The sequence below is a fragment of the Eurytemora carolleeae genome, unplaced genomic scaffold (genome assembly GCF_000591075.1).
Source record: "Eurytemora carolleeae unplaced genomic scaffold, Eaff_2.0 scaffold195, whole genome shotgun sequence".
NCBI classification, from domain to species: Eukaryota; Metazoa; Arthropoda; class Copepoda; order Calanoida; family Temoridae; genus Eurytemora; species Eurytemora carolleeae.
In genome coordinates, this window is record NW_019396094.1 from 209,837 (window position 1) to 225,361 (window position 15,525).

The 15,525-nt window shown below is 34.0% G+C and overlaps 1 protein-coding gene across 1 annotated transcript in view; it reads right to left on the minus strand.

Annotated features, from left to right (window-relative positions):
* Positions 1 to 897: 897 nt before the first annotated feature.
* Positions 898 to 15,525, minus strand: part of LOC111694726 (uncharacterized) — a 36,960-nt gene continuing 22,332 nt past the window's right edge. The window contains exons 9-12 of the mRNA XM_023463719.1: positions 3,789 to 3,920; positions 2,516 to 2,622; positions 1,424 to 1,544; positions 898 to 1,361 (exon numbers count right to left, since the gene is read on the minus strand). Coding sequence (XP_023319487.1) covers positions 1,307 to 1,361; positions 1,424 to 1,544; positions 2,516 to 2,622; positions 3,789 to 3,920 — 415 coding nt within the window. The 3' untranslated portion in view covers positions 898 to 1,306. The remainder of the gene's footprint in view (positions 1,362 to 1,423; positions 1,545 to 2,515; positions 2,623 to 3,788; positions 3,921 to 15,525) is intronic.

Sequence of the window (15,525 nt, forward strand, 5' to 3'; positions counted from 1 at the left end):
TTTTCTTCAAAGAGTATAAAAATGTGGTCTGCCGATTTTGTACCTTAAGAATTAACCAAGATATTGATAAATTTGTTTAAAATTCAAAATATTAAATATCAGCAAGGTTGTTTAAATCTTTAGTATCTCCAACAATTTTTATAATACAAAGAAGGAGGCGAAATCTTATCAAGCTTTAAATACTTACAATGTTTTTCTATACTCCTTTGACATCTATCAACTTTACGAAAACCAAAGACAAATTGTAAGTTCCAGGGTCCTATGTCTAACGTACTGCATAACACCAGGGGCGTACGAGGGCTTTTGTTTAGGGGGGGGGCACAATTTTTTTGGTCCCCCCCCTTAAAAAACCCTTTTTTGAAAAAATATTAATACCTTTTTTAAATTTTTTTTGCCCCCCCTCTCCCACCTGGACTTATTTTGTTCACCATAAAAATACACCAAAAAGACTACTTTTTTGGGTGTTACTAACCTTAAAGTTTAAAAATTATTCCTTTGCTTGAAAAACTAACTTTTTGACTTTATAAATTTATCACTTAACTCCATCACAGCTAACTAAATCAATAATCACAGCATCATTAAAAATTAATTAAATCGACCCCCACCCCCACTTTAAACACTATACATATAAATTAGTTTGTTTTTAATCTTTATTCGACAGAAACAATCTCAAGGAATAATAATTTTCTTAAATCAAATGTGGAATTAACATCTACTTTTTTCTCTACAGAGATTTGGTCCATCACCGAATTTTAATTTAATTTGAAAGTATTTAAATTATCCAATCAGAGCTGAAAACTTTAGAATGAAATATCCAATTGGAAGATAACGTTGCTTCTCTGGAGTTTAAATTCATGTGGAGAACAAGCAATATTTAAACTGGATATTAAGAAAAAGAGTGGTTTAAGCCTTAATCCTGATATCCACCATTCTAAAGTTTTCAGCTCAGATTGGACATGGTTGTATCGCACATATCCTTACACATATTTTCCCGATATATTCATTTCTGAGAATTAATATGAACTTTACTAATTACAGAATGGTTTCGTAATTAGCCTTAATTAGGCAAAATTAGACTTTCTTTCGTTTTCTAAATTAGCACGTAATTTCGCATAATGCTCCTCTGCAAGTGAAAAAAAGTGTTACGCGTAATTACAACTGGAAACCCTTGTAATATGATGATTAGTTTAATATTATTAGAGAAAAAAGTGTGTAATTTTTAGCTGATACATATGAAATATGTGCTTTAAATTTAAAAGCTAAACATATTCACAAATTCTTTTACAAAATATATCTTAACAGATGCCTATATCTGGGCTTTGATTTGCAGCATGTACTTTTCTATGCTTATCATGCCATGCCTGAAAAAAATAATAATTACAAATTTATTAAAATTCTAAAAAATAAACAAAAATGAGTTTACCGTATATCCAAAGTTCTTGCATAATTTACAGCAGAGTTGATTTCTCCTTTGTCCAACCCCAAATTGTAAACTGTACTGTATGCGAAGCTTAAATTTTCCAATTCTTCTGGGGGTAAGTATCCTATTAAAATACATACAACCTTTATTAAAAAATTGAAAACTTTAATTCATGCTGAATACAAAAAAAGTAAACTTAGCAGTTGTTGGATTTATCTGGTTTAGGAATAAAATCTTATTGTTTGCGACCTTAATAGTAAAGTTCCATTTTTTAAGTGTTTTTGAAGTCTTTTTAGCTCCAGCCGGATTTGTATAAGACTAGCTCTTGTCCTGCTATTTTCAAAATGTGGTTTGCCATTTTTGTGCTCTCATAATTACCGAAGATATGAATGATTTAGTTCATTTATTTTTTATAGGAAATAGTGGCAGACCACAGTTTGCAAATGGAAGGATTAGGGCTATTTTGAGATTATTTAAAAAAAAATATTACTAATAGGTTACCTATAATGAATGCCACAACCTATTTCTAAGGTTAAAGACGATTTTGTAGTTATCAATTATCTTTAATTATTCTGGGTTATTTAGAATAAGACTGTATTTAATCGATTAATAAAAGTTTTAAAAGTTTATTTACATATTATCTATATAATAAAACAAGACATCCATATATTTGTTCCCTCTGGCCAGACAAACAGCTAGACCGAATGGGCTGACATTTTTGTGGACACTCATGGATAAGCTTAAAAAATTTGATTTTTCCACGAGCAACGCCGGGCCCTTCAGCTTGTAATTCTATAAATATATTATCCCCAAGAAAATATTTATGGTAAAATATCTTGTCATTTTTGTTAAATATCTGCTTTATATCAGCATTTAGCAAAATTTCCCTAGATTATAATACTTTGATTCAAAAAAGAGAACTTATAGAATTAAATCAAATATCAATTACAAAAAAAAACAAGATTTCTGGAGATTTTCGAATTTTCTTTTCATAAACATAAAAAATTAAATTGGTTCGTATTTTTAGCCATAAAATCTATTTCATCTTAATCATGGAAAAGTCATAAAAAAAGAAATTTTATTATGCATTTTTACCGTTCACGTTCTGATAACTTTGTTCCAAAGCCCTATGAAGCTTTAGCAGATATTTCTCTTTTGATTTTTTACTTTCTACAGTTTCAGTCTGAAGAAACCCTAAAGGTCTAAACAAATGTCAAGACAAATTGTACATATCCACATATATATATATTGCTGCATACTGCAAAGTATTTTATGCAGATTAGCCAGGGACCGAATTTAATAAATTTGAGATACATTGCTGAACTTCTATCGGTTCATATTTGAATCACGAATTCAAAGTTAAATGTTAAGGAAGGATTTGTATCAGTGATTCCAATGTGAACCGTTGTCAGTGTGCAGTTTAATAGGGGTCCATATAATTCCATTTCTGATCCCAAATGGGATTGGAAAATTCGGTGAAATTGTGAACTTGACATCATTACTTTCAATAGTTTCCAACCATGAGGATCAAATGGTATGGATACAATGAGTTAGTTTAATTTTGAGTGAGGTCTTGAGAAAAATTTAAAGCAGCACCATCTCTGTCGTACGTATGGCATTGTGAATTTGTTTATGCGTGATAACACCAAATGTGTACTATAGTATCAACAATGTATACTGCAAATTGAAACTAAGGAAACAAATTAATCAATACAAATAAAACAAAGGAAGGAAGTTGACTCAACAAACGAATGTGCAACAGTGCAAGTTTTACTGAATGGCATACATTCATTTTAATGCAATCAGAGGCTAAAAGAACAAAATTAAAGCCCCCACTAGACAAATTCATGAATACGCCCCTGCAAATGCAATTAACAAGAATATTATAAGTATATTTCTGTTTGTTTACTATATCTTTACTAAGTACAACTGATCACAGCATAAACAATATGCATACTGTATGTTTGTGTTACCTAGAAAATTAATTTTATTGGTCAAACAGGCTCAGAACGCAACACTTGAACTATACAGGATGCAATACCCGTACTGTATATTTATATATCAAAAATGCGTATTTTCCTACCGATGGTAGCAGGGGGAGAATGGAGAAGTTATCATTTTGCTATAGATGTCTCTTGTTTCAATTGTTTTCATAGGTAAAAATATGAGTTGTCTTCTACAAGCAATTTAGGCAGGAGGTTTCTACCTGCCAGCGTCTCTTTATTTACATTCTCTTTGATTTCAGCCCCTATTATCAATCAATTAACATTTGGGATCGTATCAGATCGTATAATATGGACCCCTATTTGAAATCGTTAAATGCGGTCCCTTGAGAATTCTTATTTTAGAAAAAAATTGTCTTGGTTTCCTAGTAATTGTTGGCGGAACTGGAGGTGGTATATATGTTGATGTCCTAGAAGAGGGCCGTAATCTTGAAGTTGGAGGAGACACATTTGATTTTTTTGCTGTATTTGTGCCTATAGCAATCGGAACACGACTCCTACGACAAAGTATGTGTTTATTTGTGTGGCTCAGCTACATTTTGTCCAGGTAACATTTTGCCTAGATAACGGCTTTCCTATAAGTAACATGTTGCCAAGGGTAACATAAGAAGAGCACATTTTTTGCCTAGTCATTTTTTCACAAAGAAAATTTTCAAAATTCTGCAATTTTTTATCAAAAACTCTTCAACTTTCCAAAATTCATTCAGTTTCCTACAAACCAGTTGGAAGGCAGAGCACAGAAAATTGCTCCAATCATAACTGCAGGGTTTACTATGCGGGGTAAGCCCAACTACATGGATCAGCATTGATACATAACCATGTTTTATCTTTTAGAGAAAAAATACACGCCAATTTTGCCGTAGAGGAGAATCAAAACTCTTCATCATTTTACAGGTTTTGAGTCATGGTATTTGGAATGTTAAAAGTGCTAGACAAGATACAATTTAATTCATTTTAATTTGACCATGGTTCAGCTTCAAAAATGTTTCACTTTTGACAAAATATGTTTTAAAAAAACTAAGCATAGGGTTACCAAGGCAAATGTTACCTAGAAAAAACTGAACTAAGCAAAATATAACTACTGACTAGGCAAAATGTAACTGAGCCGCTGGTAGCTTGCGGAAACTTGCTAGAAATGGTTTTTCATCTAGATCCTGTTTCGGCACAGGAAATTTAGTTTTCTCTTAATTCCATGAAGAAGGCAAATCATGCAGATAAACAGAGATATGAGTTGCTTGAACAAAATTTATATCAATACACATTGTTCTTGTTTAGCTGATTGTCTGGTGATATTGAATTGGACCTTAGATGCTACAATTTCATTCTATGTTAGTCCAATTTAGATTTTCTTTTATCCGATGTTCATCAACTGTTATTTCAAATTGTTGCATGCAATATCTTGCTAGAATTGAATTGAATAGTATAGCTTTAATTATAATTATTCATTTGCCTATTTCAAAATATCTTTTAGGTTGGATGCACATTTTTGAGGTCGAATGGTCATAATAAAGTTACGTCTGAGTAGATTTTATGTAAACGGTAAAAAACTGTTTTGTTTTTCTTCAAAAAATTGTATCATGTGTATATTAGCAACGTCTTTGTGTTGTATGATGTCTCAACATTAACATTTCTGCAAGATACAACAGTGAAGAGAAACAACTGTACTGTGTTTCTAAATGGTATTTTCTAAATTTGCTAAGTATGTACAACAAATATATTAATTAAAATAACAGGTAGGACATTAGATGTTATATTTTCAAGAACTATGTGTTTTAGTTCACAATAACCCTTGGGCAGGGCTCAGTAACATTTAGGGTTTCCATTCGTAATTACTTTACACGTAATTGTGCATAATTATGCGTAACACTTTCTTTCACTTACAGAGGAGCATTACACAAAATTATGTGCTAATTACGTATACAAAAGAAAGTCTAGTTTCACGTATCCAATCTGATTGGATAATTTAAATACTTTCAAATTGAATTAAAATTCGGTAATGGACCAAATAAAATGTTCCACATTTTATTAAAAATATATTCTGGTCTAGATTGACCCTTGTCAGTTCTAACGATATAAAAACCATCAAAACCAATGTTAAAAATCACAAAAAAAATAACTATGAAAATAGATTATCTAAAAAAAAAATTGAATGGGCTGTGAAATGGACAAAAGAGAAACGAACTCAGATCATGAGATGGAAAAAAGACAATTTGCAAATATTCACTTTTTAAAGAATGTTTTAAGAAAATTATTATTCCTTGAAATTGTTTCTGTCGAATAAAGTTAAAAAACAAACTATTTCATATGTATTGTGTTTAAAGTGTTGGTGGAGGTCAATCTAATAAACAATCTTTTACATAAATCAGGAGGGGGCAGCTTGTTTTAGGAGGGGTATTTCAACCTTTAAAAGAATTGGAAACAAAAATACTCTTTTTAAAAAAAAAATACTGAATTACAGTTTACAATTATATAAAAACCATTTTTTTCTGTTAATTCCTGTGAGATCAGTCATAAAATCTCTGATGTATTTTCGTACTTAAAGTAAAGTTCTCACTAGTTTCCAATCCTTCTCTAGTATAACGCTAACTTTTAGATGGTAGAGTTCATGTCCAGGAAGGTTAAAATGTTCTCCTGTAGGCTGGTTTGTATGGAGGTTTTGCTAACTAGGCGTAATCATTGCAACATTTTGGGAAATTACTTTTGTGGAAATTACGCGAAATTACAGTGTTATTTCCTGAAATCAAAGTTTCACTAAATGCATGTAATTATTACAAAATTTGGCAAAAAACTTTGTAGAATTTACGCCATAATTTTGCAAAATTGAAGTTTCGCCAATTACGCAAAATTTCAAGAAATGAAAACTATTTCGCGTAACTGCACATAATTTCCCATAAGTGAATTATCTATTATGAATTATTATGAATTATGGAAACACTAGTAACATTATGAGTAGTACAAGTTCCCCTTGTACACTTTCACCTAGTACACACTTGCCTACTAAGGTTTTGCCTGGACAACATTTTGCCTTGATAATATTTTGCCTAGACCCAGTTTGCCAAGATAACATTTGGCCTAGGTAACATTAGAAGGTAATTTTCACCTAGATAAATTCATTTACATTTGGCCTAGATAACATCTTGCCTAGATTATTTTACAGGGTAATTTTCATCTAGATAAGTTCGCTAATTTCTAAACCTAAAATGTATTATAATAATGATTACAAATTTATTCTTATAGGGGATTAGCTCGCTGGAGATCATGGGCCAGTATTTTCAGATAATCAGTTTTAGGCATTGTAGCAAAAGCTTCTACCACCAGTTTAACCCTCTGTTTTGCATCCTTGGCTCTCTGCTTTCTGCCTAGGGTTTCCAACGCAAGTGGATTTTACTTCAGTGCAATTGCTAGTCCTTGCGCGCAAGTGAATTTAATTGCACGAAATTCCGTAATAATTGCACGAAATAAACGCAACAGAATTGAAAGCTATGGAGCGCAATTCCATCCTACTTTTCTTTATTTGTGTTTCAATTTTTAGATAATATTCTATTAAAACCTTTTGGCACATAATGCATGCAATTAATTACTGCGCAATTCCTTTCAACAACAAAAAAATTCAATTTAAACTTTGATAGTAACATACAATAAACTGAACTTCACTAACTTAACTAACCTAATCTTTTTGTTTTATAATATTCATTTGCAGCATTGATAACCAGAAAACTCTGACTTAAGAAGACAACATTTTAGACTCAAGCAGATCCATGTAACTGAATAAGTGATTTTATAAGTTGCTAATTATTTTTTTTGCTTGTAACAACATCAAATACACTTTTTGTACCATAGTTTTTCAATATAAACAAATGAAAAATGTATCATAGTAAATTGTTTATTAGAAGCCTTTGTTTAACTTTTAAAACTTTTAAATTTGAAAACTGTTGAAACATGTGAAACTCAGGCTTTGATTATTTTAAAATCTACAGAGATATTTTCATCCTTGTATCTGCTGCATATATATTTGTAAGTCACAGCTAAAATTATTTATTTTAAAATGGAAAAGCAATTCTCCACAATTATGTGCAAAATTGCCATTATTTAATTGCTTCCTTGTTCGCAATTATTGTTCAATTGCCCTCATTAAAATGGAGCAAGTGGAAGCAACAATTGGGTGCAATTCTCTGCAACAGAATTCCAATTGGAAACCCTATTTCTGTCTGCATTATCAGCCATATCCTGGCCAACTGAATAAGAAAGAAAGGATCGTTTTGCATCAGCATCTTGTTTGACAATTTGGTCCTGAATGTGCGAAACATTTGGACTTTACCCAGACAATAAATTCCAGGTACAACTAAAGAATTCCAGCATATTGTTTATTTCCATTACATCCTTTAGAACTGTGTTTTACTGGTTCCAAAAAGAGGGCAGAAACAATTCTCTCCTCCCACCCCGTTTTTCAATCCAAGTCTGTGAAAAGTAGTAACCAAAACGATCAATCTCCTGATCATAATCCTCCCATTCTTGATCATAATAGCTTTTTACTTGACCTCCAAAGGTACATAGTAGAGTGTATACATAAGATAGATTAGTTCTTGAATGCTGGAGATGATGATCTCCCAGGTTCTTCCAAACTGCAACGTTGTGATAAAATCTTCACGGTTGGAAACAATTTAGCACATATATTGAAAACAGCCTGCTCAAAATCTGAGATGATTGTTTTAGGACAGTTTTGCTCCACAATATGCTCATTAATCTTGTTGAAGAATATATCATAGGTTTCTTTTTTCTTTGATAGAAAGGAGACCAAAGACACAAGCCTTTCCTCCTATCTCAGATGCGGCCATACCAATGTATACCTAAGAATTATACTCTATTTATGTGTATAAGTGTGAAAAAAAAAACAATATTTAGATCCAAAAGTATACCTGAGAAAAAGGTACTGGGGCAGACTTAAAGGTCCCATCAAATAGCCAAGTCTTGTGCATTCTAAGGGTTTTAACTGCCCATCTGCTCATAAATATTGCCATAGGTTGTGTAAATTCAACATCAATCCAATCTTTGAAAATCAGAAATTTGCCCCCATTGGCTGGCTTGGTAAACTTGTTAGGAATATCAGTGTCCATGTACTTCTCAAATGTAGATGGGAGCTTATGTCTTGGACTGATAACTTGTCTCTGGTGCCACAACTTCATCCTGTTGAAAGTTTAATGAAAGTATGTTATAGCTAATTTCCTGAAGAACTGTGGATGGAGTAACTCCCTGAAACCCTGCATACTTAGAAAATACAGCTGATTCAGTTTACTTAGCAGTCTTATTCATGAGCTGATTTCTATGTTGGTGAATTGGTAGTGTAAAGCCGACCAGGTTTCCAGTTGATTTCCTTATTCCTAAGGTGGCATAACATTTCCTGTTTGAACAGTACCAATTATAAACTTTTTGACTACCAGGTCCATTGGATACATATGAGAAATGTTAATTATTAATTTTGGTTGGTCTGCCTCGTTTGGTTTTCCTAGATGAATTAAGGATGACAATTCAACATCAATGTCAGAAGCAAACAAAATGATTTGCAAAAAAAAATATTTAAATTTTACATTAAAAATAGCGTATTTTTTGTTAGAAAAACTAGTTAAATATAATTTGAAGAATTTCAATCTAGGCGAATTTACTCTCTAATGTTAAATTATTTTTGTGCAAAGGAATTGAGTCCTTGCCACAAATTCTGATTTTTTGATCCCTATAGCGTTTGAACTCTATCTCATAAACCTTAGATATTTCAAACTTACATTATTTGATCTAACAAAAGTCATAGTTTGAAATGTCAAATGTCTACAACATAGGAATTAGAAAATCAGAGTTTGTGACAAAGACTCAATTCCTTTATAAGATATTCAATTTTAAAACTCAATTTTTTAAATTCTAGGGGGGTAATTATCCCCAGGATTCTAGAGGGGGGGGGAGTAAATAACCCCAATAGCCCCCCTTATTTATGCCAATATTTGCTTGTCATGTATCAACAGTATCATACACACTAATCATATCAACTCAGGTCAAGTAGGATCGGTGTTATTATTATTATTCATAATGAATAAAAACTCAGGATAGCTTCAAGCTTTATTGAGGCACAGATCTTCAATCTTAAATAAAACAAAGCTTGATTATACTACAGAAATGCTTTGAGAGATATAATTTCATACCATTCATACAACAAATAATACAAAAATATCATCTCATGCATTAAAAACTGCAGCATTACGCTAAAAAACATACATATATAAGCATACAATGACATGGACAATGGGTTTAAGTATTTAAAAAAATAAATACCACATTAGTCCTCAAATTCTTAGCACGACAACAGTATAAAATACACAAATAAAAACTTTATAATAAAACTGAAAGAAAAACTGAACAGGTACCATGCGAGTTTCTTGGGCATGCCTAGATTGAACAATTCACCAGCAAAAACAGGTTTTCATCTTCACCATCTTCATCTTGAAAACAGGGATGAATATTGGTAGCAACAGGGGTGCATTAAAAACTTTAATAAGAAAGCATGTGCTTGCGTAACAACAGCCCACCAGCAAGAAAGAGAAAACAAAAGTTCTAATTGCACCCTGCGACTAGAAAACTTCTGAGCTCTAAGATCTACCTGAAAACCACCACCAGGAATTATCACTACTTAGGTTTATCCGCATTCTCCCTTAGAAGAATCTCTCCTCCCAGGGGACTTCCAGCTCTAGATACAGGTCCTCAGGAAATGCAATCAGAGGAACTCCTTCTATTAGCTCATCGTACGTGGGAGGTCTCTCCACAACCTTCCTAGAGAATCTCAACCCAGCACTCTGCCTCCTTGGGATAGGAACTTCCACTTTCTTCTCCTCTTCCTCCTCCAAGAAGACCTCATCCTCCTCACTCAATATCACCACCTCCTCACAGCTGTCCTCCTGCTGAGGCCCGGAGACAGTCCCTCCAGACCCATTCCTTACTCCGGATGAACCAGGCGAAGGCTGGGACAGAGGGTTACCTACCGGCTCCTCAGCAGTAGAACCAGCAGCATCCTCCTTCAGACTCCTCATCCTCATCCTCTTTGTCTTGCCAGGTTGAGGGTTCTTCTTCCGCTTCACACCAGACCTCTTCTTAGGAGCAGGTAGAGCAGGAACCTCCCCCTTCCACTTGGTCAACTCCTCATACTCCCAGTCAGAGGACAGCTTGTTTAACCATGCAACCCTCTTCCTCCTCACCTTAGTCTCTGCCTCACTCTTCCTCAACCCTTTGGACTCCTCCTCCAGTGAATGGAGCACGGCCAGCTTCAACCTCTTCTTGACCTCCTCCACCACTAAAGCCTTCTCATTGAACATCCTCTGGTAACAGAGCCTCATACCATCGTACAATCCTCCGTAGAACCTTGGGAAACCCACATCTCTCTCAATTCTAACAGAACTAGTTCCACTCTCTAAGATACATCCTGGCCCATTCCAAAAGAGACCATCTTGGGCATCTTCCCATAGCCGTGCACCTCTCCCTGTTCTCCTTGCTCTTGATCTTGGCCATGTCAATGTCCAAAAGGGGGATCTTGAGGCCATTATGACGCTCCAAACCTCTGATACTCTTCACAGGATCCATCCAGCTCTGCGTATCCAACTCCTCTGAACTGAAGCCAAACCTAGAATACTCTTTATCATCTTCTCTAGGAATCTCCAACATTCTCCCACCAGACCAGGTATATTTCACCCTGGCCAAGGTCTCCATTTGGTGAAAAAACCACTTGCGGGCTTCTAGGAACCTGCCATTCACCAAGGAGTCTGGACCAAAACTTGATCATAGTAGGAGAGAACTCACACAACTTCTCTCTCTCTTATTCCTATATCTCAACGAGCATATAATCTCTTCTCTGGTCTCAGCTCCTTCTTCAACCTTCTGATGGTATTCAATACCTTCCGAGGAAACCATCACAAACTCCAAGAACCAGTCCACAGCTACATTATGGTCACACTTCAGGAACCTGAACAGGACATCTGGGTCTGGAAATACATCACTGAGGAGTAATCCCTCTAAAACATTATACGTAATAAACACAAACTGGATAACATCTCAGGGACTCCGGGATCAACTGCCATCTAACACCCCACCAGTCATCTCTTTTGACACATTCTTGTTTAGAAGAGTGCTTATCACCTGGACCCCCATGGCTGTCATATTCCTAGACTGGAACTTGTACCCAGCCAGGATAGCCAGGGACGTGAGGTCTATGAAACCTCGCTCCAGTAGAACTCCTCCACCCCCCCATTGTCTCTCCGGATCGCTAGACCATCAGACACGGGGAGATTGCGGAGTAACTCAAGGATCTCAGGTTGGATTGTCATTCTCTCTAGGATATACTCCTTCTTATTCCTCTTCAGATCCAGAGATATCAGACACGTCCAGGATACACCATTTCCGAACATGATCTTAACAGGCAGTTGCTTGAACATGTCCTTGGAATATCAGGTCATCATCTCGGGATCACACCTCCTTTTGAGAATCACATTCTTCGGATCAATGGATACCTTCCCTGCCATCCTCAGAGTGTCGAAGTATTGACATCCTCGACATCAAACGAGACGATCCAAAATCTCTCTGATCATTCTTCTGCATCCTCTCAATCCATTTCCTCACCTCTAGGATCTCGGTTACAGAAGATACTCCACACACAAGTTCTCTAACTTCGATCCTATCAAGCATCTCCAGGTTTAAACCACGATACCTCTGGTACTACTCCAACTCCTCCAGCTTCGGGTATTTCCATGAATCTGTCATCTTGGTATCTTCCATGGGGAAGTCTAGCAGAGGAGCCTGAAGAGGTAGGAATTTCTCCACGGTCAGTCTACAAGGACAGTCCAACCCACTAGGAGAAACCCTTGACAGGTACAAGGATATGTACCTCTTGTCTCCTCCGGTGTTGATCTGGTGGGTGCGCCCCTCGACTTCTTGTCACAAAAAAGTATTTACTCACAATTATGTATCAATTTTCTAGATTTATTGTCCTGGTTCCCATCACAGATAAATCAGATAAATACAGAAAGTAAACCAAATTTTTTACAGTGTACAAAATGGAAACTGAAATTTTTCTGGTTTTCATTCTGTACATTTTCAAGTTACATGATGTAAAGCATAAACATTCCGGCAAAATTGCACTATTCCCCTTTTTAGCAACCTGGTTTCCGCAATTTTGCATGTTCCGCCAAGGAAAAAGATCATAATTAAGAATTTTTTCAGTGAAAGTTGAGGGAATTGAGAGGGGAGGGGATCAAGAATGTTCATATTTCCTTTTTTTACCAAACTGATTCGTTAATTAAAATGTCAGATATTTTGAATAATAAACCATTAAAAAACTTTAATTACCTTTTAATACCATCAATTGTTGTTTAGAATGATGTAAACCAGGGGCGGATACAGGATTTAAGTGAGGGGGGGGGGCAAGATTTTTTAGGAAAAAAAAAAATAGTAATTAGGAACAAAAAATTGTGCCGCAGGCGAAATTTTTTTTTGAAAATACTCAAAAAGAGCCAAAATTAATGACTAAAGACTAAAAAACTAGATTTTTAACTTTAAGGAACAAAATTAACGGATTAGAACAGGAATTTAGGAACAATTAAAAGATTGTTCAGGAATTAGGAACAAAAATAAATGATTAGGACAGGAATTTAGGAACAATTAAAAGATTGTTCAGGAATTAGGAACAAAATTAAAGGATTCGACTGGGATTTAGGAACAATAAAAAGATTGTTCAGGAATTAGAAACAAAAATAATGGATTAGAACAGGGATTTAGGAACAAGAAAAAGATTGTTCAGGAATTATGAACAAAAATATTGGATTAGGACAGGGATTTAAGTTGGGTCGGACACAGTATTAGGAACAGGAACAATAATAGGAACATTAGCAATTTAAAAACAAAAAGAAATTACTAGTTATACTTAAATGCATCAAAATTAGGACCAATATTACAATTTTGATAAATGAGTATTGATTAAGGAACATTACTAGATATGACAATATTATAACTTAAGTCTAGTTTCTTACAAAGGAATTGAGTCTTTGTAACAAAATCAAATATTTAACCCCCAATATCTTTAGAACCCGATGTTGTAAACCTTTGATATTTCAAACTCTGATTATTTGATTTAACAGAATTCATAGTTTGAAATATCTAAGGTCTACAACATTTGGTTCCAAAGATATAGTGATTAGAAAATCAGAGTTTGTGACAAAGACTCCATTCCTTTCTAATTCTAAATTTATCATTAACAATAACATTTACTTGTTGTCGTTGATTTTTAAATTAAACTGAAGAAAAGAAAGTCAAGATTTCCATTAAATAAAAAAGCTTGAAATTGAAAAACACATACGATTTATAAAATTGGGAACATTTTTTGCCTCGAAATCTCAGGGAATCTGTCAGGGGGTGGCGAATGTCCCCCGCCACCCCCCTGTATCCGCCCCTGATGTAAACTGATGAATTTAATTTGGGTTTCAAGCCAAGGCAAGCACAAGTATGTGTTCCTGGGCAATTTCAGCTGTTGTAAGTTATAATAGATCAGAAAAAAATAGTTTATTCTTGTGGAATGGATCTATTTAGAGCATTTGATTTAGTTTCATGGAACAAATTATTCCTCTTATTGATAGAGAAATATGTCCTCTCATCGTACGATATCACACTCTAATCAAACATGTATCTACTGTAATGAGGGTTCAACAATTTCTTATAGTTTTCAAGTAAAAGACGGAGGTCTAAAGGTACAGTTTTGTCACCAATCCTGTTTGAATTAAAATTTATAAACTTTAAAAACATTTACGAGCATCAACTATGTTTCCAACGTAATAGATTATTCACTAACGCGAAATTGCGTGCAGTTATGCAAAATAATTTTCATTTCGTGTAATTTTGCAGGATTATGTGTAATTGGCGAAACTTTAATTTCGCAAAATTATGACGTGATTTCTACAAAGTAATTGCGCAAAAGTTTGTAATAGTCATAACATGTAATTAGCGAAACTTTGATTTCGCGAAATTACGCCGTAATTTCGCCTAATTTTTACAGAAGTAATTTCGCGAAATGTTGCAATAATTATGTCTAATTAGCGAAACCTCCATGCAAACCAACCTACAGGAGAACATTTTAACCTTCATGGACATGAACTTAACTATTTAAAAGTTAGCGTAATATAGAAGGTTTAAGACCTTGGGAGAAGTTTACTTGAAGTACGAGAATCTATAAATACATCAGAGATTTTATAACTGATCTCAGAGGAAAAAAATAGCTTTTATTTGATTGTAAACTGTAATTCAGTATTTCTTTAAAAAGGGAGTATTGTTTATTTCCAATTCTTAAAAAGGATTAAAAATCCCACCTTAGACAAGCCGCCTCCCCTGATTAGGTAAAAATTCGTTAATTAGATCGACCCTTACCACCATTTTATATACAGAAACAATCTCAAGAAATAATAATTCTCTTAAAATATTCTTTTAAAAGTGAATATTTGCACATAATCTTTTTACCTTTTTACCATTTGACAGTCCATTAAAATTTTGTTTAAATAAACTTTGTTTGTTTATTTTCTTGTGGTTTTTAACATTGATTTTGATGGTTATTTTATCGTTAGAACTGACGAGGGTCAACCTAGACCGAAATATATTTTCAATTAAATGTGGAATTAACATATACTTTTTTGATCCATCACCGAATTTTAATTCAATTTGAAAGTATTTAAATTATACAATCAGTGCTGGGAACTTTAGAATGGTGTATATCAGGATTAATGCTTAATCCTCTGTTTTTGCTAATCTCGAGATTATGTTAGTCTTGAGATTAAATATTTAGATCAACAAATTGGATTCTAGGAACGCCAGATTTGTTGGTTTTCTTGACTGAAAGGGTCCTCACTTAATTTCTCACCCATTTATTTATTAATACATTAGTTAAAATTGGTTACAAAAGAATCTCAAACGTATTATTAAATATTTTTCTTCACTGATTAATTTACAAAATGGCCGACAACAAATTCTTGATTTGTTAGAAATTGCGGATTTCTCTCATGGGATAGAATTTACGAACTATAAATAAATAAA